General features: G+C 43.5%; 1 protein-coding gene across 8 annotated transcripts in view; it reads left to right on the top strand.

The window, feature by feature from the left end:
• UTRN (utrophin) overlaps positions 1-24,068 on the top strand; it is a 1,025,654-nt gene that overhangs the window by 793,059 nt on the left and 208,527 nt on the right. For 5 of the 8 annotated variants that reach the window (XM_075339517.1, XM_075339516.1, XM_075339515.1 and 2 more), the window contains 2 exons: positions 200-278; positions 5,162-5,222. In XM_075339517.1, coding sequence (XP_075195632.1) covers positions 200-278; positions 5,162-5,222 — 140 coding nt within the window. Of the gene's footprint in view, positions 1-199; positions 279-5,161; positions 5,223-6,304; positions 6,362-24,068 lie in introns of all 8 variants that reach the window. The other 3 variants (XM_075339520.1, XM_075339514.1, XM_075339512.1) reach the window with 1 other exon arrangement.

Here is a 24,068-nt window from a genome sequence, read left to right as displayed (position 1 = left end):
TCAGTCGCAGAGACACTCGCATGACACTTGGCTCTGCTGTACTGCCAGCGTGAGCCGAGTGTCATGCGAGGATCGCATTAGTGCCTCGTGTGGCCCCGGCCTTAGGAAGAGACTAAATATTAAAATATAAAACAATAGGTACACTTTAACTATGTTGAATAAATTCTTCACTCATAATGAGTTGTTGGTGGCTTTCTAGGCTGCAGTTGAAGAACGTCTTAAGCAACTTCAAGAAGCACATCGGGATTTTGGCCCTGCATCTCAACACTTCTTGTCCAGTAAGTTAAAGATGTAAATTCGACCATATGCTTACTTTTAGCTTGGGTATATGGTCACATCTACTGTTTTATTGTGATGTTCAGAATATGTCCTATAGCATCAAAATACAATCATTCCCTATCAAAGATGACTCTCTTTGTGGTCACGATTCAATGTGGCAGATAGAGAAGGGTCGTGTACGGAAGGAATACTTCCCCCGTTATTACACTTAGTTCACCAAAGACTATCTAAAAATGGTTTCTCTAACCCAATACCCTAGTGATAATCCAATATTGAAATTTGGCAGTTCACTTGAATTTGGCCAGGAAATTCAAACTGCATCAAATAAACTTCAAAGTCTATTGAATTTTCAGATCAAATTTCAGTGACCTTCCTTGGTAAAGCAATGAGTCTCTAAAGCTGGGTTTACACACTGCAACATCGCAAACGACATCGCTGGAACGTCACCGGTTTTGTGACGTTACAGCGACCTCCCCAGCGACATTGCAGTGTGTGGAACCTATCAGCGACCTGGCCCCTGCTGTGAAGTTGTGATCGCTACAAATCGTTCAGGACCATTCCTAGGTCCTTTGTTTCCCGCTGTGCAGCAAGTTTCAGTGTGTAAAGGGGACTTTCCAGCGACTCCGCGGCTCTGTCTGTGTAGCGTCCTGATTAGCGGTCACCGGTGAAGGATTTACCGGTGACCGCTAATCCCCCGAGTGACTGAAGTGTCCCCCCCTCTCTCATACTCACCGATCCCCGATCACCGGCGCTGCACAGCATTCACTCTGCTCCAGCGGCTTTTCCTTTTTTGAAAAAGCCGGCCGCTCATTAAACAATCTCGTATTCCCTGCTTTTCCCTGCCCACCGGCAAATATGATTGGTTGCAGTGAGACACGCCCACACGCTGAGTGACAGCTGTGTCACTGCACCCAATCACAGCAGCCGGTGGGCGTGTCTATACTGTGCAGTAAAATAAATAAATAAATAATTAAAAAATCCGGCGTGAGGTCCCCCCCAATTTTAATACCAGCCAGATAAAGCCATACGGCTAAAGGCTGGTATTCTCAGGATGGGGAGCTCCACGTTATGGGGAGCCCCCCAGCCTAACAATATCAGCCAGCAGCCGCCCAGAATTGCCGCATACATTAGATGCGACAGTTCTGGGACTGTACCCGGCTCTTCCCGATTTGCCCTGGTGCGTTGGCAAATCGGGGTAATAAGGAGTTATTGGCAGCCCATAGCTGCCAATAAGTCCTAGATTAATCATGTCAGGCGTCTCCCCGAGATACCTTCCATGATTAATCTGTAAATTACAGTTAAAAAAACACACACCCGAAAAATCCTTTATTAGAAATAAAAAAACTAACAAATTCCCTCATCACCAATTTATTACCCACAACAAAGCCCTCCTTGTCCGGCGTAATCCACGGTCCTCCAGCGTCGCATCCAGCTCTGCTGCATGCAGGTGACAGGAGCAGCAGAAGACACAGCCGCTCCTGTCACCTGCACGCAGCTAATGAAGAGAGCCGTGTGATCGGCTGAGCTGTCACTGAGGTTACCTGGATCCAGCGGTGGATGCAGCGGTGGCCGCGGGTAACCTCAGTGACAGCTCAGCTGATCGCGCTACTCACCGCCGCTCCGGTCAGCTCCACGCAGCAAATGAGGTGAGTAGCGCGATCAGCTGAGCTGTCACTGAGGTTAATCGCGGCCACCGCTGGATCCACCGCTGGATCCAGGTAACCTCAGTGACAGCTCAGCCGATCACACGGCTCTCTTCATTAGCTGTGTGCAGGTGACAGGAGCGGCTGTGTCTTCTGCTGCTCCTGTCACCTGCATGCAGCAGAGCTGGATGCGACGCTGGAGGACCGTGGATTACGCCGGACAAGGAGGGCTTTGTTGTGGGTAATAAATTGGTAATGAGGGAATGTGTTTGTGTTTTTAATTTCTAATAAAGGATTTTTTCGGGTGTGTGTGTGTTTATTTACTGTCACTTACAGATTAATCATGGAAGGAATCTCAGGGAGACGCCTGACATGATTAATCTAGGACTTATTGGCAGCTATTGGCTGCCAATAACTCCTTATTACCCCGATTTGCCAACGCACCAGGGCAAATCGGGAAGAGCCGGGTACAGTCCCAGAACTGTCGCATCTAATGTATGCGGCAATTCTGGGCGGCTGCTGACTGATATTGTTAGGCTGGGGGGCTCCCCATAACGTGGGGCTCCCCATCCTGAGAATACCAGCCTGCAGCCGTATGGCTTTATCTGGCTGGTATTAAAATAGGGGGAACCGCACGCCGGATTTTTAAATTATTTATTTATTTATTTTACTGCACAGTATAGACACGCCCACCGGCTGCTGTGATTGGGTGCAGTGACACAGCTGTCACTCAGCGTGTGGGCGTGTCTCACTGCAACCAATCACATTTGACGGTGGGCGGGGAAAGCAGGGAATACGAGATTGTTTAATGAGCGGCCGGCTTTTTCAAAAAAGGAAAAGCCGCCGGAGTAGTGTGAACGCCGTGCAGCGTCGGTGATCGGGGATCGGTGAGTATGAGAGAGGGGGGGAAATCACCAGCAAATGAGGTGAGTAACGCGATCAGCTGAACTGTCACTGAGGTTACCCGCGGCCACCGCTGCATCCACCGCTGGATCCAGGTAACCTCAGTGACAGCTCAGCCGATCACACGGCTCTCTTCATTAGCTGCGTGCAGGTGACAGGAGCGGCTGTGTCTTCTGCTGCTCCTGTCACCTGCATGCAGCAGAGCTGGATGCGACGCTGGAGGACCGTGGATTACGCCGGACAAGGAGGGCTTTGTTGTGGGTAATAAATTGGTAATGAGGGAATTTGTTAGTGTTTTTTATTTCTAATAAAGGATTTTTCGGGTGTGTGTTTTTTAACTGTAATTTACAGATTAATCATTGAAGGTATCTCGGGGTGACGCCTGACATGATTAATCTTGGACTTATTGGAAGCTATGGGCTGCCAATAACTCCTTATTACCCCGATTTGCCAACGCACCAGGGCAAATCGGGAAGAGCCGGGTACAGTTTCAGATCTGTCGCATCTAATGTATGCGGCAATTCTGGGCGTCTGCTGGCTGATATTGTTAGGCTGGGGGGCTCCCCATAACGTGGGGCTCCCCATCCTGAGAATACCAGCCTGCAGCCGTATGGCTTTATCTGGCTGGTATTAAAATAGGGGGGGACCGCACGCCGGATTTTTTAATTATTTATTTATTTACACGGCACACAGAGCCGCGCGGCATTAAATGAAGTCGGGTGAAGTTCACCTGCTTTTTTGACACGTCCCCAACGACCAGCTAGTCGTTCTGCAGGTTCGGATCGCTGTTAGGTCGTTGGCCAGGTCTGCCTGTTTGACAGCTCACCAGAGACTTTGTAGCGATCCCGGCTAGGTTGAGATCGCAGGTTGGATCGCTAGAAAGTCTCAGTGTGTAAACCCAGCTTAAGAGAAGAATAAAGGGTGTGAACCCTATAATTAGAATGCACACAGTGAATGCCTTGCACTGGCATTGTAATAAGCCCATGGCAACTTAAAGGGAACCTGTCAGGTCCCCTCTTCCCTCCAACCCAGCAGTATTGTAACCTTTGTGCCCAAATTCACTGCAAAACCAGCCCTGTTTAATGCTATTCACTAATATGAATGTTTAAAAAAACGACTTATAAACCTTGCTGTTCTTATGCTAATTATGGCCTTGACTAGTCGAAGGGCCGTTGTTTCCCCAGACTAGCCAGCCCTTATTCCATGTTATCACGCCACTGTGGGAGGGATAACGAGATTTCCACAAGCCGGCATCACCGCCAGCTCCTGGAAATCTCGTGCATGGTCATTTGCAGGGTCATTTTGGCCGCTTCAGTGCACTTTTGAAACCTGGTGTACGCTTGCCAATTTCATTAAGGTACACTGTGCATGACCGGAAGTTCAGAAGAGGTTTACGTGAGCAGTCTTCTTAACTTCCGGTCATTCGCAGTGCACCTAATGAAGCCGGGAAGTGTCCACCCTGCTTCTGAAGTGCACTGACGCAGCCAAAATGAGCCATGCTCATGTCGAAGATTTCCATTAGCTGCAGTGATGCTGACGCATGGAAATCATGTTATCATGCCCCTTTTAGCCTCTGAAAGGGACAACACGCACACCCTAAAGTATGCCTAGTCTATGGCTGGGAGTCAGAGTATTTAAGACACCTTCCCTAGTGGGGTGGTGCCTGAGCAATTAGGTTCCTACTGTGTCCAAGTTCCCGCTACTGTAACTGTCTGCATCCTGCTAGCCTTCAGTACTGACTCCTGCTTGCTTTTCCAACTCCCTCCTGCCTGCCCTCCTGTACCTGCCTCTCTGTCCTTCCGGTCAGCTGCTGCAATACCAGGGACTGCTCGTGAGTGGTACCTGGTGTTTACCGGGAGCCTAGGCCATCCTCACGATCTGACGCTCTGGTGAAGACCCGGTAGACACTTTGTCACACCCCTTCAGAATAAGCCTGGTCATAGTGCAGTGGGTCCACATCTGACAGCGTGACAACGTACATGTCCATATAGATCTTACTGACAGCTCCCCTTTAAATTCTTGGTGCAGATTGACAAATGCAGTCTCATGGAAGCACATCTTACTACTCTGACAACAAGGAGTGTTACATTTTATTTTAATTTGTATATGAATGCAGAATTTTACATTAGATTCCTTATAAATTAATTCTCTTGGTATGTTTTTATTGTCTTTTTACATTTCTTTCTTGATCATTTGAACTTAATTTATAATAAAAAAAATTTAAAATCTATTCTATTACCTACTTAGGTTATTTTACCGTATATGTTATGTTATCATTTTTTTGTTTGGTTTTATGCCTTAATGTCTAATAGTTCTTTTACTTTTCTTACTTCTAGCTTCAGTACAGCTTCCATGGCAACGATCCGTTTCACTAAACAAAGTGCCCTACTACATTAAGTAAGTTGTCTTCATATTGATTACGCTTTGTTGTTTTTGTTATTGGTGTGTGATCATGTATCATGTGGCTAAAGACGTGTGATGCTGGGGTCTTAATTTACATGTGTCTAATGATTGTTTTCTCTGCGTTAATTTTGAAAAGTAGATCAAATGACAAGGTACCATACTTAAAAAAAATATAAAAAATTAAAAGTGTACTGTATAATGTAATGTATCCATTACTTATTGATTTAAATGTACAAGCTGTTAACTATAGGAACATATAGAAACGCAATTCATGCTAACGCAATTACATAGGGAATTAAAAATATATTTGAAAAGGCATAATACTTATATTTTCCACTTTCCAGTAGCTTGTAGTTACTCTTGACCTTCCTACAGCATGTCAGTAAAATTTTAGAAACCTGCTTAAGGTACCGTCACACATAACGAGATCGCTAGCGAGATCGCAGCTGAGTCACGGTTTCCGTGACGCAGTAGCGATCCCGTTAGCGATCTTGTTATGTGTGACACCTACCAGCGATCAGGCCCCTGCTGTGAGATCTCTAGTCGTTGCCGAATGGTCCAGGCCATTTTCTTCAAAGGCGATGTCCTGCTGGGCAGGACACATCGCTTTGTTTGACACTGTGTGACAGGGTCACAGTGACTGCTGAGATCGTTATACAGGTTGCTACTGAGACCTGTATTGTTCCTGTATCGCTGGTAAGATCTGACTGTGTGACATCTCACCTGCGACCTCCCAGCGACTTACCAGCGATTCCTATCAGGTCGCATCGTTTTCGGGATCGCTGGTAAGTCGTTGTGTGTGACTGGGCCTTTAGTTTCTACAACCTGTTGACTAGGGTAAAACAGTAAATGGGAGGGGGAGGAGGAGATGTAGCTGAACTTTGTTTCTCTAAGGTTGCTTGCTCATTGTGTTTCCTACTGGGCAATCTTTGATTTTTTTTTTGTTTACTTATATATTGTCTTGATAGCCACTCACTGCTTAAATGTAGGAGCAAGATTAATAAAATAGTAGATTAGTTGTTGATAAGGTTGATATTCTTGTAAAGAGAAGTAAGTGGTTTCTTTGAATCTAAAAGTTCTTCCAGTGAAGATTGCTGCAAGCCTTTGACTCCAAGGTTGCAATCTAGGAACAGGTAAGAAGAGCACAGTGTGTGCATGTAACCTAAAAGCATGCTTTTTCAGTGGTATATTTCAACAAATAAAAACAATTTTAAGGGTTGCAAAATCAAGCAAAAGACTAAAAATGCATAAAAAAATTAAATTAAAGAGTCAGTTATTTGCATATAGGACACAAAGAGATTAGTTTTTTTTAGACCAGAGCTGGTACTAATGGGAAAAGAACTTGATTTATGAAACAGCAGAACTCATAGAGACGTGTGTCATGTCTGACACAAATCCCAAACCGTGATATTGCATATAAAACACACCACAGATGTACCATGCTCTCTTAACACATGCGCTAATCATACACCACTCATGGATTATCTTCTATGTATTGTTTGGTCCACATGAGATATATGCCACACAATGTCATGATGTAACTACAGGTGTCATGCCAAGAACAAGGGGACTCTCAGTGAATGACACCAGGGTAGTGCCACGCCAGGAGAGGGGAGGACCCCTGGTGAGCGAAGCAACACAAAGTGTGCACCAGAGAAACAATACAACGGTAGGCCCTGGTGCTAAGGAGAGGGGAGCAACATCACCTCCTCACACTCACCTGAGACTGATCCCTGCACTCCCTAATATCCGTAGACCGGTCCTGTATCTAGGCCCTCACTGGCCCTGAACTCACCCTGACTAGTGAAGGGTAGTGAGACGCTAGTCTCGCTACTACAATAAGGCAACAGAAGGAAGGTAAGACAAACAGGTGGGTAAAGACACAAAAGATCCACTCCTTGTTTTTTTCTGTAGGAAACTTTGCTCCTGCAATAGTAACAACAACACAGCTATACAGCGACGAGCTTCTGTAGCATGGTCAGCATAAGTATGGGCTATAGTTGGCATACGGAGGAGTGAGGAGCAGATATTTATAGTAGAAGAGAGAGGCTGCAGCTGAGGTTATAACTACCTTTTAGATCACTGCAGGATAGAAATGCACCTTAACCCCTTCAGTACAGGATGGAATTAAATACGCTCCAAGTCAGGGTACACTAATGCAGATCTGCAATCCATGCGCTGTGAGCTTCTGATCCCAGATCGCCCCAAGATCACATCAGGCTGTGACACACTCATGATACACAAGCTCTTCTCTTGTGCTGGAAACATGTCCAGTCACATGCCACTAACAAATAGGACACGTCAGTCACACATACAAATGCTAGAAACACATGGGACATGTGAAGCACAACCCACATATAGGCCAATAGTCTTACAAGCACCACTCACACATAGGACACACAACTTGCACATCCTATATGCGCATGAGAACATCTGATAAACTGGGCACAAGCCTGAAAAATATCATTCACACATAGGACAATGATTCTACAGATAACCCATTGTGGCATAGAGGGGGCCTCCTCCCACCCTGGGCATATATGCCTCCATGCTCTTTGCATAGGCAGTATGACTGGGTGAATTTTCTGCTTAATGATTAGAGAATAATTTCAATTTCATAATATTTATTTTACTTACATAGTACCATTATATTCCACAGCATTATTATTATTATTATGATTCAGGGACCGAGGAGGATCAAAAAATGCGGAAACGCAAAAAGTAACCAGAGTGGCTGGAACCTTAACGGACTGGAGACCTAATCCTGACACACAACTAGAAGTAGCCGTGGGACGAGCCTACGATGACCTAGTCATCTCGACACAGCCGGAGAACTAAATATTCTTACAGATAGAAATATAAGAAAAGCTAATCTGCCTCAGAGCAATCCCCAAAGATATAGATAGCCCCCCACATGTAAAGACTACGGTGATATAGGAAAACACAATACAAAGCTAGAAAAACAGGTTCCGCAAAGGTGAGGCCCAAACTATCTTTATAGGAAAGGATAGGAAGGAGCACTGTCTGCAGCCGTAAAAACCCTAATAAATATCAGCAGGTCTGATATGGAAAAACCCTGAGACCAAACGGCCTCTCCCCCACTATATTAGCACTTTGATGTTACTGGGATCCAAAAACACTAATATAGATGAGGGACTGAATTAATACCAAGTATGACAAAACACAATACATTGCAGAATCGTGGAGCTGGGTATACAGACACTCCCAGCAGGGAATGATCCAATTCCACCAGGAACTCCACACAGGCAAAATAAGAATCAAGCATTAGTATCAAAGCAGAAAAAAACAACAAGAAAGTGGACACAATAAGCAGAGGTACAAGACCAACTTATCTGAGAGGAGTTTTGGTAGAGAGCAGGGCTGGTTTCAGAATGTCCTTAATACACAGGATATCCATTGAGCACCGGTAAGTAACAGGAGAAAACTACTCAGCTATATAGCCCAATCTGAGAGACCTGATTGCCAGTCCTCCACAGGTGTGTGGCTTTCATTCCACAAATCAACTGCACCATCAACACTGACCACAAGAGGGAGCCCCAAACTGGAAAATGTATTCACAACACATTATAGAGACATCATCACTGTCCTCACAATCTAAATTCCCTATCAGTATATTTTTGAAATGTGTAAGGAAAGCTGAGTATCTGAAGGAGAACCATGCAAATGCATGAAGAACATACAAATTCCTTCCAGATATTTTCCTTGGTAGGTTATTAATCCAGAGATCCAAATCCATAGTGCTGACCACTGACCCACTGTGCCACCCATATGATATGCTGCTGTGAAAGTATTTTGGCTTCAGAAGAACCAGAAAAAAAGTTAAAATTATGGCAAAAAAATTACTAATATTGTGTTGTTTGATGGAAAGCACAGTGCTACGACTAGATAGCTAATATACTATTAATTGACTTGTATTTATACAAATATTACAGTGAACTTTCTTTCTTGTAAAGTGCCTGCAGGCAAATGGCAGCGCTTAACCCTGAAAAAAACCTGCTATATTCTTGCAGCTTGGTTCTATTGGCAAAGACACCCCTTTACTTAGCCAGGTTTTAATAAATTATATAAGGGATTTTATACAAAAAATCCACAAAGAACCAGCGCTAGATGGGTTTTTTTATATATAATTTTATTAAAGAAAATATTGCTATCCTTGTTCCAAGGCAGGGTATTTAATAGTACACAATACACTAAAAAATTTTCTTAGAACCACATATACCAGAAAAAACACAATATAAATAAGTCAGAATTGAAAATACAAATAAAAAGTAAAGATAGAAATAAAAATATTAATAATAATAAAAATATGAAAGATAAATCAAAAACCACACAAAGGGTTTTGGTATAAACCCGTTTCCTCAGAGGTGATCCGATATTCACAATAATTAATTTCTAACTCAGCTATCGTAATGCCCCGGCCGGTGGCATATACTTGATTTAGTAAAATATTGTGACTGATAGCATATAGGTGTACCACACCACCTCTGACTAATTTGCAAGCCTATTTTGCACACATCAAGCTTTGCACAAAATGTTGTAGAAATCAGAAACCCTCAATCCCCAATGTGATGTCAGTGGGATTTGCCAGCAGATTTTGATCTGTAGTAATATAGACCTGATTCCTCCGTTAGATAAACTGAAGTTGTTGTCAATGCAGGATTAACTTGTTAAATTTTCCAAGCACCTACTTGGAAGCATGTGGTCGTGAACAATACAGGTTGTGGAGGAGATGTCAGGTTACCACAAACCCCTTAGTTAGAGTCTCTAGACCACTTTACGGTGCCACAACTAAGCGGTCCCGCCAAGTAAACTCCCTCGGTGTGTGGACACATTCAGCTCACAGAGGTGGTGTGGTACACCTATATGCTATCAGTCACAATATTTTACTAAATCAAGTATATGCCACCGGCCGGGGCATTACGATAGCTGAGTTAGAAATTAATTATTGTGAATATCGGATCACCTCTGAGGAAACGGGTTTATACCAAAACCCTTTGTGTGGTTTTTGATTTATCTTTCATATTTTTATTATTATTAATATTTTTATTTCTATCTTTATTTTTATTTGTATTTTCAATTCTGACTTATTTATATTGTGTTTTTTCTGGTATATGTGGTTCTAAGAAAATTTTTTAGTGTATTGTTTACTATTAAATACCCTGCCTTGGAACAAGGATAGCAATATTTTCTTTAATAAAATTATATATAAAAAAACCCATCTAGCGCTGGTTCTTTGTGGATTTTTTGTATAAAATCCCTTATATAACTTTCTTTCTTGGTATAAACTTTATCTCTCCATTTGAAGGTCGCTGGTTTTCCATGTTTCTATTAACTGTTCAATGAATTTGTTGTGACCTTGTTATAGGCAGTGTTATTATTTGATATCAATCTGTAAGATATGTATTATAGAAATGACCTGCACATGATTTTAGAGGTGAAGTGCACAGAGACAGGAACAGCGCATACTGCTCGCTGGCACCAAATAGCCCACAGGTTTCTTCCATTGGTAGCTAACATTATAGGGGTTGTAACACACACCTCTTAATGAATCAGAAGCATCTGTATAGTGATAGGCATGTCGCCACAAACGTTATTTAAGTTTGGGTCTCGAATAAGATTTCTAGTGTAAGGAACATCATAGTTTTCATAATCATGAATTAGAAGAGCTGTGACATCCCATCCCCATCCCACCCTAGAAATGCTACAATGTGCAGAAACTGGCATGAAAACACAAAAACTCTGGTTGCATAAAAATTCTGTCAGTTTTCAAAGAGATTTACAACAAAATTCTGACATAATCACTTTGATGAATTGGTGCTTAAGTACCGTATTTTTTGCTTTATAAGACGCACCTGATTATAAGACGCACCCCCAAATTTGGTGAAGGAACAGAGTTTTTTTTTTAATGTTAAATGGGGTCCATCTTATAATGCCAGTGTCTATCTAACAAATCATATAGGGTATATGTCCCTCATAGCCCCCCATCATAAAATTAGCCCCCCTTAATCTGGATATGGCCCCCTTATATTGAATATAGCCCCCTTGTGCTGGGACACATCCCCCTGTGCTGCCCATGGCCCCTATAGATGGCAAACCTCCCCTGTGTTTGATATGGCCCCCATACTGCTGCCCATGGCCCCTATAGATGGCACACCTCCCCTGTGTTTGATATGGCTCCCATACTGCTGCCCATGGCCACTATAGATGGCACATCTCCCCTGTGTTTGATATGGCCCCCATACTGCTGCCCATGGCCCCTATAGATGGCACACCTCCCCTGTGTTTGATAGGCCCCCATACTGCTGCCCATGGCCACTATAGATGGCACATCTCCCCTGTGTTTGATATGGCCCCCATACTGCTGCCCATGGCCACTATAGATGGCACATCCTTGTGTTAGATATGCCCCCCATACTGATGCCCATAATAAAATAAAACACTCTTTCCTCACCTTCTCAGCACTGTAATCCCTGTGTCTCCCTCCGTGGGGTTGAGCTCCGGCCTCCTCCACTTCCTGGTTCTTGCTGCCGGTCATGTGATCGGCACGGCAAAGTGATATCATCTCTTCGTGCCTTATCACAGACAGCAGCAGCAGGAGGCCGGGAGATCAGCGCTGGAGGTAAGTAAAGTTTTTTTTATTTTACTATGGGCAGCAGTATGGGGGCCATATCTAACACAGGGGGGGTCATGTGCGATCAAAGGGAGCACAGGCAGATATAATATGCCCCGCTGCCCCAGCCCATCAGCGCGATGCGGTTTCAGCACCACGCTGATGGACAGCGGCTGTGCATATTATATGAGCAGGAGATCTAATGCTGCCGCCCGCAGCTTTCACCTGCCCCCAGCACCGCTCCAGAGCGGACCCTGCAGTATATATATGTACCCCCCCCCCGTATATTCGGTTTATAAGACGCACCCCTACTTTCCCCCAAAATTTAGGGGAATAAAAGTGCGTCTTATAAAGCGAAAAATACGGTATATACTTTTTTTTCCTGATAGTCTTGTAAAATCAACCCCAAGTAGGAGAAGGTAGTAAGCTATAGTAATTTATAATCACCAGAATAAGTTACCATGTTCCCCCAAAATTAAGACTTACCCTGAAAATAAGGCCTAGTTGCTGTTCATCATACTAATAGTATCCTGAAATATGAGTTGGGAAGCCCTTTGTAACTGTTATAGCTATACGTTGTCCCGTTGTGTTGCTGTAAGCCCTGTAAAATGTATAGTCACACGCCGGCTAGTTAAACGTCAGTTGATACCAAATATATATTCACCCCTTCCCTGCCCCACTCCTCTGTGTCATCGTTAGTAATTGGGTCGCTCGTTAATGACAAATGAATATTCACCCCTTCGTCCGCCCACCCTTCTGTGCCAGCGTCAGTGATTGGGTCGCCCGTTATCGCCAAATTAATATTCACCCCTTCCCCTGCCAGCATCAGTGATTGGGCACATTCAGACTGTTGTGCCCTATAATGAGTAATACAGTTAGGTCCAGAAACATTTGGACAGTGACACAAGTTTTGTTATTTTAGCTGTTTACAAAAACATGTTCAGAAATACAATTATATATATAATATGGGCTGAAAGTGCACACTCCCAGCTGCAATATGAGAGTTTTCACATCCAAATCGGAGAAAGGGTTTAGGAATCATAGCTCTGTAATGCATAGCCTCCTCTTTTTCAAGGGACCAAAAGTAATTGGACAAGGGACTCTAAGGGCTGCAATTAACTCTGAAGGCATCTCCCTCGTTAACCTGTAATCAATGAAGTAGTTAAAAGGTCTGGGGTTGATTACAGGTGTGTGGTTTTGCATTTGGAAGCTGTTGCTGTGACCAGACAACAAGGAACTCTCAATTGAGGTAAAGCAGAACATCCTGAGGCTGAAAAAAAAGAAAAAATCCATCAGAGAGATAGCAGACATGCTTGGAGTAGCAAAATCAACAGTCGGGTACATTCTGAGAAAAAAGGAATTGACTGGTGAGCTTGGGAACTCAAAAAGGCCTGGGTGTCCACGGATGACAACAGTGGTGGATGATCGCCGCATACTTTCTTTGGTGAAGAAGAACCCGTTCACAACATCAACTGAAGTCCAGAACACTCTCAGTGAAGTAGGTGTATCTGTCTAAGTCAACAGTAAAGAGAAGACTCCATGAAAGTAAATACAAAGGGTTCACATCTAGATGCAAACCATTCATCAATTCCAAAAATAGACAGGCCAGAGTTAAATTTGCTGAAAAACACCTCATGAAGCTAGCTCAGTTATGGAAAAGTATTCTATGGACAGATGAGACAAAGATCAACCTGTACCAGAATGATGGGAAGAAAAAAGTTTGGAGAAGAAAGGGAACGGCACATGATCCAAGGCACACCACATCCTCTGTAAAACATGGTGGAGGCAACGTGATGGCATGGGCATGCATGGCTTTCAATGGCACTGGGTCACTTGTGTTTATTGATGACATAACAGCAGACAAGAGTAGCCGGATGAATTCTGAAGTGTACCGGGATATACTTTCAGCCCAGATTCAGCCAAATGCCGCAAAGTTGATCGGACGGCACTTCATAGTACAGATGGACAATGACCCCAAGCATACAGCCAAAGCTACCCAGGAGTTCATGAGTGCAAAAAAGTGGAACATTCTGCAATGGCCAAGTCAATCACCAGATCTTAACCCAATTGAGCATGCATTTCACTTGCTCAAATCCAGACTTAAGACGGAAAGACCCACAAACAAGCAAGACCTGAAGGCTGCGGCTGTAAAGGCCTGGCAAAGCATTAAGAAGGAGGAAACCCAGCGTTTGGTGATGTCCATGGGTTCCAGACTTAAGGCAGTGATTGCCTCCAAAGGATTCGCAACAAAATATTGAAAATAAAAATATTTTGTTTGGGTTTGGTTTATTTGTCCAATTACTTTTGACCTCCTACAATGTGGAGTGTTTGTAAAGAAATGTGTACAATTCCTACAATTTCTATCAGATATTTTTGATCAAACCTTCAAATTAAACGTTACAATCTGCACTTGAATTCTGTTGTAGAGGTTTCATTTCAAATCCAATGTGGTGGCATGCAGAGCCCAACTCGCGAAAATTGTGTCACTATCCAAATATTTCTGGACCTAACTGTATAACTTACCTTTGAATGTACCTAACATTAAATGATGGATAGCTCTTGTCTGCTTTTACTTGACGTGTTTAAAAAAGGTGGCTTATCTTTTATTTCACCAGTATGGGTATAAATGAAAATGAAATAAATAAAACGTGTGGACTTACCTAGTACAGTACTTGGCATACTGTGGCATGTGTCAAGACATTATGTTTAGTAAATACTTTGGGAGATTTTACAGGAATCAACTTAACTAATATGGGTTAAATAGAGCCAAAGGATATGTTCACACAAACTTACACACAGATAGGCAATTTTTCACAAGGCCCTCATGTCCTCATGGAATAAGTCACAGCAATTTACTGACCAGAAACTTACATGTAAATAGTGGGATACCTACTTTGCAGATGAGCACATAGATACAGTCTCTGCCTTAATTTGTATCGACCACTCTACAATCAGAAAGTCTGTAAATGAGTATTACTGGAGAGTAGCAGAAATGGAATGGGGTGTCAAAAATTGTTAGCACTTAAAGGGAACCTGTCGCCACCACCAGTAAGCTCTTATATGCAGCATTCCAGAATGCTGTACATGTATATAAGAACCCAGGCCGCGCTTTTAGAACGTAACAAACACCTTTTTTATTTTCACTTTAGGGGGGGCAGCCCGGTCCGACGGGCATCGCTGCTCTCAGTCCGGCGCCTCCACCATCTTGTGCGATTGCCGTCCTCCTGGCCAGCCCCGTGTGCATGACGCATCCTGAATAATTTACATAGAGGCCGTCATTGTGCTCCTGCGCATACGCACTTTTATCTGCCCAGCTGAGGGCAGATTAAAGTACTGTAGTGCACATGCGCGGATGGTCTTCGACTTTTCCTTGCACCTGCACATTTACAGTACTTTGCTCTGCCCTTAGCGCAATGACGGCCTCTCTGTGAACGACTCAGGACTTGTCATGCTCATGTCACTGGGCATGAGTACAGCGATCACACAAGATGGAGGAGGCGCCGGACCGAGAGCAGGAACACCCATCGGACCGGACCTTCCCCTAGGTGAGTATAATAAAGGTGTTTTTTACGTTATACAGAGCAGTCTGGGCACTTATGTCCAGTATTCTTGAATGTTGTATGTATGCTTACTGCTGGTGGCCGCAGCTCAAAAGGGGAAAACCTGGTGACAGGTTCCCCCATAAAAATTAAATTTGTGTATTAGTATACCAGAATCTGATTCTGTCTTGTATTCCTGAGTAGGACACCTGAAGGCATAACTTGATATCATGTGAGAAATTAAATTAATTATTTACTAAGTGTTAAAATAACCCCTCTCTAAAGAACTTAAAGAAGCACTCCCATCAAACTTTTTATTGCCTATAAATGTCACTTTAATTGCTGGTTGGGGAGAAGGCACATAGCAGTACTGCACTCTGAACCAAACTTACCTGGAGGGATGTGACTAAGTTTCTACCCAGTCTCCACCAGAGCCTCTGATGGTGAGGTTGGACTTTGCTGAAAATAGGCACCAAATACCACTCCAGGGCAATGTGTGGTGGTCGCACTCCACCAAGAGACTGAACGGCGCATGGTGAGAAAGATGATGTGTGAACCACTACCTCTAGGGAATCACAGGAAGGGTATCCCGTGTCACTTACCCTGAGCTCCCTGACGTCCCAGGTTCTTTCACCCCTTGCAGCAATCACGTGTTTTACCTTAATCACGACCCTGTCTAGTGAGTGGGGCAGCAGGAACATTAATCCTGCTCTTTTATAGAGACACAAAGGGAAAACAACAGACAAGGGAAAAAGAAACTGCAATCCCCTAACATGCATCCCAAACAACATGTGGGTAAAAAAGGGGAAAGAATGGGAAATAAATCAAAAGGGAAATAAAGAATGGGAAAACACCAAACAAACTTCCAAGCAGCTATCTCCAGGATCAAGTCCAAAACAATTTCTCTTTCCACGACTCACTCCTCCATGCCAAGTCCCAGGAATAGCAAGCCATCACTGGCAACTACTAAGGTAAAGTGGTGACTACTTATACCAGAGGGGAGTGGAGAAATCCGAACAACCGAGACAACTTAGGACAAGAAAGACAAAAGGAACTAATTAACCCTAGTAGCGCCAGTTCAAGAAAAATCTGTACAGCTAACTGGAAGGCAACGCAGATCCAAACCATGCAGGTATGTATGCAGCCACTCGCTGCCACCTTCTGACCCTGGAATAGGGGGAGACTTCTCTGTCGTGATATTCCGGTGGCAAAACCTGTATAAATGTATATGTGGAGAAGTGTTAGCATGTTAATATACTCATCGATCACTGTCTTCTCTGGTGTCCAGCGTTGCTCCAGGCCTCTTGTGGGTCACATCATGTGACAGCTTTTCCGTTTCTTCCGATCACACAGGGCTCTGTGTGTGAGCCGGAAGAGACTTTTGCAATGTAAGTCTATGGAGTGTCAGAACGAGGATCCACAGGTTTACATTGTGAAATCGAGTTCTGGCTCATGCATAGACCCAAGTGTGATCTGGCAAGTTGACATAGCTGTCACATTACCCACAAGAGGATCTGAGCGGTCCTGGTAGGAGTGCTTCTTTACGGTAGGTGTTATTTGCTGCACCTTACCTACATTGATGCCTTATATTTTGGGTACACTGATTCAGTTGCCCACATTGTTGCCCAAAAATAAAGAAGCATTTAAAGATACTGTTTCATTCTTGGAACAGAGCCATTAAAATGCTTCTTCATACTTTAAAAAATATTGAACATTTTGGTAACCTCTGTCACACTTTTGCTTAGAAAATACTTTAAACTCTCAAAGTAATATTAAATCAAGTCTGAGATTGTATTCAAAGCGTGTGATGCTCAAAAGCTGTCTTGGTTTTTTTGTTGTCAAATATTTGATCAATTATTACTTACACAATAAAATATAAGACCTGCCAAACATGTAGAAAAAAGTACGGTATATATTAACAAGAACCTTTTGTCCAAAATTGTACAAAAAGGCAAAAGTGAAATACGTCAGTTAGATAAAAGCACATACAAATCAGTGCTATAGAATTTTACATAAACTTAGCAATTCAGTTTTTCAACTATCGAATGGGAAAACATTTTTTGCTCTTGATTAAAGAGGAAGATGACACTTTGAACTAACACTTGAAAGGAATCGCACAGAGACTTGTTATTTATGAAGGTTCTTTCGAGATAACTGGAGGGAGATAAAAAAATACATTATGATATTTCAGGATTCAAAAGCGTTCATTGTTTTTTTTAACATAAAACCATGTCTTGGGTGAAGGGCTCTGAAAATGCTGCGTAGAATATTTTAACCTTTTCCGTAAATTACTACCTGATCTTCTCATGTTCATGATTTGTCTGAAAATAGCATCAGAAATGCTTCATAATAAGGGATAAAGTATTAGGCAGTGCAGACATTTCTCCATGTATTTTCATGATTTTCATGATTTTTATGATGCCCTGTAGATCTATTGGCTGTCTCTTGGCACCCATCCAGTTTGGCTTTACCATAACTGACCATCCTGGCCACCATCTAACGGAAAACACATTGCATGCTGTTAGCAGACAGGGGGTTCAAAATAAAATTGAATGCCTATTTCTTAATTCTCTTACCAGTTTTATCTATACCCTTCACTTTGTTTCCCATGGTGGAATATTATATTTTCAATATTTTTTAAATTCAAAATATAGGCATACTGGTTTATTATTGAGTTTCTAGTATGAATTGTATGCAGCAGCTCATAAACTCCCTTTTGAGGCAGCTGCAGGCAGACAGTATTTTATCACTTAAAGGGAATCTGCGATAGGATCAACCCTCTTAAGACGTTTATATCAGCATGTAGGTCATAGAAAGCTGAATAAAATGATACCTTTTTATCTGCGATCTGACGTTATATTCCAAAGAAATCCATATTCTTCCTAATATGTAAATGAGCTGTGAAGATCTTTGTGCTAGACACAAATCTCCCTGAGAATCTGCCTCCTGAGCCTTTTTTAAATGAAGGGGGGCTCCCGAGCTACAGGTTGGTTATTACCACAGCAGTAAATGAACCACTTTATTACTCTCATTCTCACTTAAAGTTGAGGTGATTTAATTAGAGTAGGGGCCCTCAACCTGTTTCTCTGGAGCCACATGAAGGTCGCGGGCAAGTGATGTGTGGCTCGCGACTGTCTGACAACTATGTGCATTAGCACCTATTCTAGCAAGCAGCTATGCAGAGCAGGTTTGCAGATAGTGACTTTTGTGAGTAGCCCTGCACAGAAGAGCAGATGTGGATGCTAGGAGAAAAGATAAATATGGTAAGCTGCAGATAGGATGATACTCCCAGTTACAGGGATACTTGAAGCAGGGGACAATAGCGTGGTGAGTTGAATGGGAGTAAAGAGGACAGTCCTAGGTGTAAGCAGACTGCCTAAAAGGGATGTGGGCGCAAGGTTACAATGTGCTTTTTGTGAGGAAGAGTTGGCAGTCTTTACACCAGCTTCTCGGTGTTTCTACTGTGGTTGGAGGTGACACTTAGGCGGGCTTTAAACATTGCGACATCGCTTTCAATTGCTAGCAATGTCCAGCACGATAGCACCCGCCCCCGTCGCACATGCGATATGTGGTGATTGCTGCCGTAGCGAACATTATCGCTACGGCAGCTTCACACGCACATACCTGCTCGGCGACGTTGCTGTGACTGACAAACAATCCGTCCTTCAAGGGGGAGGTGCGTTCGGAGTCACCGCGACGTCAGTAATCGGCCGGCCAATAGAAGCAGAGGGGCGGAGATGAGCGGGACATAACATCCCACCCACCTTCTCCCTTCCGCATTGCCGTCGGGACGCAGGTAAAGTGATGTTTGTCGCTCCGGCGGGTTTACACACAGCGATGTGTGGAGCTGCAGGAACGACAAACAACATCGTACCTGCGGTCGAACCAACATTATGTAAATGAACGACGTTACACAGATCAGCGATATTGTACTCTTCTGTGCTCGTTCATCGTCGCACCTAGGATTTCCACGTTGCGATGTCGCTACCAGCGCCGGATGTGCGTCATTAACGACGTGACCCCGACGATATATAAGTAGCGATGTCGCAACGTGTAAAGCCCCCCTTAGTGTGGCTCACGACTATCTCTCAGAGATTCATGTGGCTCGCAACCATCTGTCATGAATGTGGATCTCACGGTAAGAAAGGTTGGGGACCACTGAACTAGATTATCAAACCTTTCTCACAAACAGACCAACTTTTGGTACAATTAAATAAATTTTAGATCCCCTGTATCAGGGGTGGGCATACCATTGTATAGCCTGTGCAGCCGCACAGGGGCACAATAGGTAAGAGTACCCCCTTTGACATTCAAACTAGGTGGAATTGTGAATTATGATGAAGTATTGGACTGCAAAGGGCCCATATATTGTTTTTACACATGTACAGGGGGCACTGTGGCACTCTTCTGTCTGTGTCCACCTTATGTGCAACTCTTAGGAGCTCCATGTTTAAGACAATCCACACCAGACTATTGAGTTGTAATCCAGCTTTCACACAGTTCAGGTGATCCGTACAGCTTATATGACTAACTCATTTTTATGCAGCACAGATGCAAGGAGTGTGAAAGCTGGGTCGTAGTTCATTAACACAACTTTGTAGTGTAAAGAAATGGCTGTAGTGGTGTTGTAATACTAAATTGCATTGATAGTTTTGATGAAGAAATCCACTTTGGGGCTCTTCTTTAATCACCATTTATAGTTTTCTACTAATTACATATCAGTGCACAGGGCCCGGACTATACACTGGGTCTTCAGTGCTCATAGGCAGGACTGTACACTGGGTCTTCAGTGCACAGGGGCCGGACTATACACCTGGTCTTTGATGCACAGAGGGCGGACTGTACACTGGGTCTTCGGTGCACAGAGGGCGGACTATACGGTGGGTCTTCAGTGAACAGAGGCCGGACTATACACCTGGTCTTCGATGCACAGAGGGCGGACCGTACAGTGGGCCTTCAGTGCAAAGGGGCTGGACTATACACTGGGTCTTCGGTGCACAGAGGGCAGACTATACAGTGTGTCTTCAGTGCACAGGGGCCGAACTATAGACTTGGTCTTCGGTGCACAGAGGGCCGACTATACAGTGGGTCTTCAGTGCACAGGAGCTGGATTATATACTGGGTCTTCTCCCTGGCTTTGATTTCTCTGCCTTTCTGCCTACCTCAGGTCTGTGAATGACAGGTCATTCCTAAGATATCAGACAGAGGAGGCAGGTCATTCACAGACCCAAGGCAGGCAGAGGAAATAACATATCAGAAGGAGCAGACGCAGTGTACAGTCCTGCCCCAGTGCACCGAAGACCCATTGTACAGCCCAGCCCCTGTGCACCAAAATATAATTAGTAGAAAACTTCAAATTGTGATTAAAAAAGCATAACAAAGTGGATTTCTTCACCAAAGGTATCAAATTAATCAGTATTAGAGCACCATTACAGCCATGCCTCCACTTAACATTACAAAATTTTGCTGACAGTTCTCTTTCATGGTACATTTTGATACTACTGATAACTAGGAAATGTGGCTTGCGATTCATTGACAATACTTTCTGTGACTGCTGCCATTGCTGGGAAAACTGGTCTGCAGCTCAGGGATAATATGAGACCAATGTTCATGCTATAAATGCTGTCTTGAAGCGCATGGATTCTTTCTGAGGCTGCTGCCAGTGTCGGAACTGGTGGATTGCAGCTCAGAGATAACATATTTGAATAATGCTGCTTACATGAGTAAAGCTGGTTTACAGTGATGATACATTCTGAATCTGCTGCTTATGCTAGGAAAGCTGGGATACTGTTCAGTGAGGATATTTTTTGAGACTGCTGCCAATACTGGGAAAGTGAGGCTGCAATTTATTGATAATAATTTGATATTGCTGTTTATGCTGGGAAACCTGGGTTGCTACTCGGTGATGATTTTCGGGAGTATTGCTGCTCATGGAAAAATGTAATGATGATTGTGAGACTTGTTAATGCTTAAGAAACCTGGGTTAGATCTCGGTGTTACTTTTTGAGACTGCTGGTGACTATAGTAAAGCTGGATCTGCAGTTCCATAATGACACATTGGAGACTGGTGTCAATGCTGGGAATGTTGGGTTGTTACTTGGCAGATGTATGTTTTCAGACTGATGATGATGCTTTGAAGCGGAGTTTCATTTTAGGCTGTACTTTTAGAGATTTAGTTGCTGTGTATTTTTGTATAAAACATCGCATTCCACTCGGACCAATATTAGCCTATGTGTCAGCACCCATGAGTGATTATTTTCTCAGCCTAATCGGACCGAGAAAACAATTGCAGCATGCTGCGGGTGTAATGCGAGACTGTTTCTCTCGCATCCATTCAAGTCTATGGGGCGAGAGAAAGATTGCACTGCACTCGCGGTACACCAGTGTGCCGCGAGTGTAGAGCAAGAATGGCAATAGCCGGGTACGGAGGAGAGAGGGAGAGAAATCCCTCCCGCCCCTCCTCAGTGCCGGCCTGCCCCCCGCAACTGAGGTCCGATCGCATGATTGGACCTCAGTCGCAGTGACACTCGCATGACACTCGGATCCCGCTGTGCTGCCAGCAAGAGCCGAGTGTCATGCGAGGATCACATTAGTCCCCTTGTGGCCCCGGCCAAACACTTTTTTGACATTCTCTATTATATACAGGGTGGTCCAAAAGTAGGTGGACAGTGTAAAGTGAAACTGACTCCGTTGCCCTTATCAACCAAATAGATTCCACTTTTCATTCTTCACAGACTCTTTGGAAAATGAAAGGTGGAATCTGATTGGTTGCTAAGGGCAACTTAGTCAGTTTCACAGATACAGTTTTCACAGATAAATCTCCCCCAAATCTGTTTTCTTTTCAGATAATTCAGATAACCCATAGTGGCAGATAATTTAAATGCAGATCAAAGAAAATGGATTTTAGGAGTCTTGGAAATCTCAAAATGCTGAAACTGTTAGAGCAAATTGTTATTATTTTTCTGTCCACCTACTTTTGGACCACCCTGTATATTCTTTCAATACTGCATATCTGTATATTCTTGAACTATTATGGTACTGGTCTACATATTAATTACTATTTTGTGATTGTATATCTTGAAAAATGGTTGCTGCCCCTCTATATACAATGTCTTCCCTTTAATATTTGAGTCCTTACCTTTCTGTTCCTTATTTATTATACTCTAATATTTTCATGGGGTGTGATGGGATAACTGGCCCTCAGGATAGGGGGGCCCTAGCTGTCTTTGATCCTAGAGATACGTCTGATGGTGACAATGTTTAGACCGCCTTCCTAGCCCTGCTCCTGTACAGCCTTGATCTAATACCCCATCTCCCTCACCTCAGGGGAGGGCCAGGCCAGGAGTGGTAGAATCTACAGCTATGGACAAACAGAGGAAACCAAAACTAGTTCACTTAGCACACTCACACAGAGGTATTAGACAACAAGTGATAAGTAGTAAAATAAGAAAAGGGAGAAAACAACAAAACGACGAGAGAGCTCCACAACAACTCCACAGACAAAGCACTATAATCACCAGCAAGACTTGAATACAACAGCACACGGACGGGTGTAGCAAAAGCAATTGTCGGCATGGGAAGACAGAATCCTGAATATCTTTTATATTATTACTCTGTACCTCAATTTAAATGTTGAGAAAATATCCTACTTTCATGCCTCGGATTTGATCCAGTGCTCCTCTGCTGTGGTCCGCTTCCCTCTCCTCAGGTTTGGAAGCTGTCCTGATTCTGAACACTTTATTCTTGTGTTCATCGCCTTTCTTCCAACAAGTGTTTCCAATGTTGTAATTCAGTCTGCCCTATCACCCGGTGGTGTAACTATTTAAAATTTCTTCAGGCTTTCTTTTCCCACTGGTGTTATTTCTGAAGTGGACCCTGCTTGGAACTACGGCTTGTCTGCCTAGTGTTTCTCCTGGTAGATTATTACTTTTGGTTTACCTTACTTTTATTCTGTGTAACTTCCCCTAGATTCTTTTAGGAGGAACGTGGAACCCTCGATGGCTGCTTATTATTATTTATTTATAGCGCACCATTGATTCCATGGTGCTGTACATGAGAAGGGTTACATACAGAATACATATACAAGTTACAGTAGACAAACTGGTTCAGAGGGGAGAGGGCTCTGCCCTTGCGGGCTTACATTCTAAGGGATTTTGGGGAGGAGACAGTAGGTGGGGTGTAGGTTGGGCGGCAGCTCCGCATGGTGGTGGGGCGGCAGCTCCGCACGGTGGTGGGGCGGCAGCTCCGCACGGTGGTCGGGCGGCAGCTCCGCACGGTGGTGAAGCTAAAGTCCGAGTGTTTATCCAATTAGTGTTTTTTCAGTCTGGGCAGGTGTCTTTAGGGACCTCTAGTCTGTACAAGAGCCGGATAGGTTAGGTGTAGTAATTTTAAGTTAGACCTTATTATACGTTATTTTCCATGTACTTTAGTGAGTATGTTCATCTTAATCACTGTGGCACATCAGCTACGCTCATCACCACCTCATTATGGTCCAGAACATATCCTACTATTTTACTTTTCATTTGTCCATCTTCTAAATATTATTTAACGTTTATCTCAGTTTCTGCTTTTGTCTTTTTTTTGCATTAGAATTGGTCGGATATGTTTCTTTTGCACATAACTAACCACATGATGAAATATACTATTTGTACTTGTTTTTGCAAAATAACG

Source organism: Anomaloglossus baeobatrachus, chromosome 3 (genome assembly GCF_048569485.1).
Source record: "Anomaloglossus baeobatrachus isolate aAnoBae1 chromosome 3, aAnoBae1.hap1, whole genome shotgun sequence".
Lineage (NCBI taxonomy): Eukaryota > Metazoa > Chordata > Amphibia > Anura > Aromobatidae > Anomaloglossus > Anomaloglossus baeobatrachus.
This window is presented reverse-complemented; position numbering and strand designations above follow the sequence as displayed.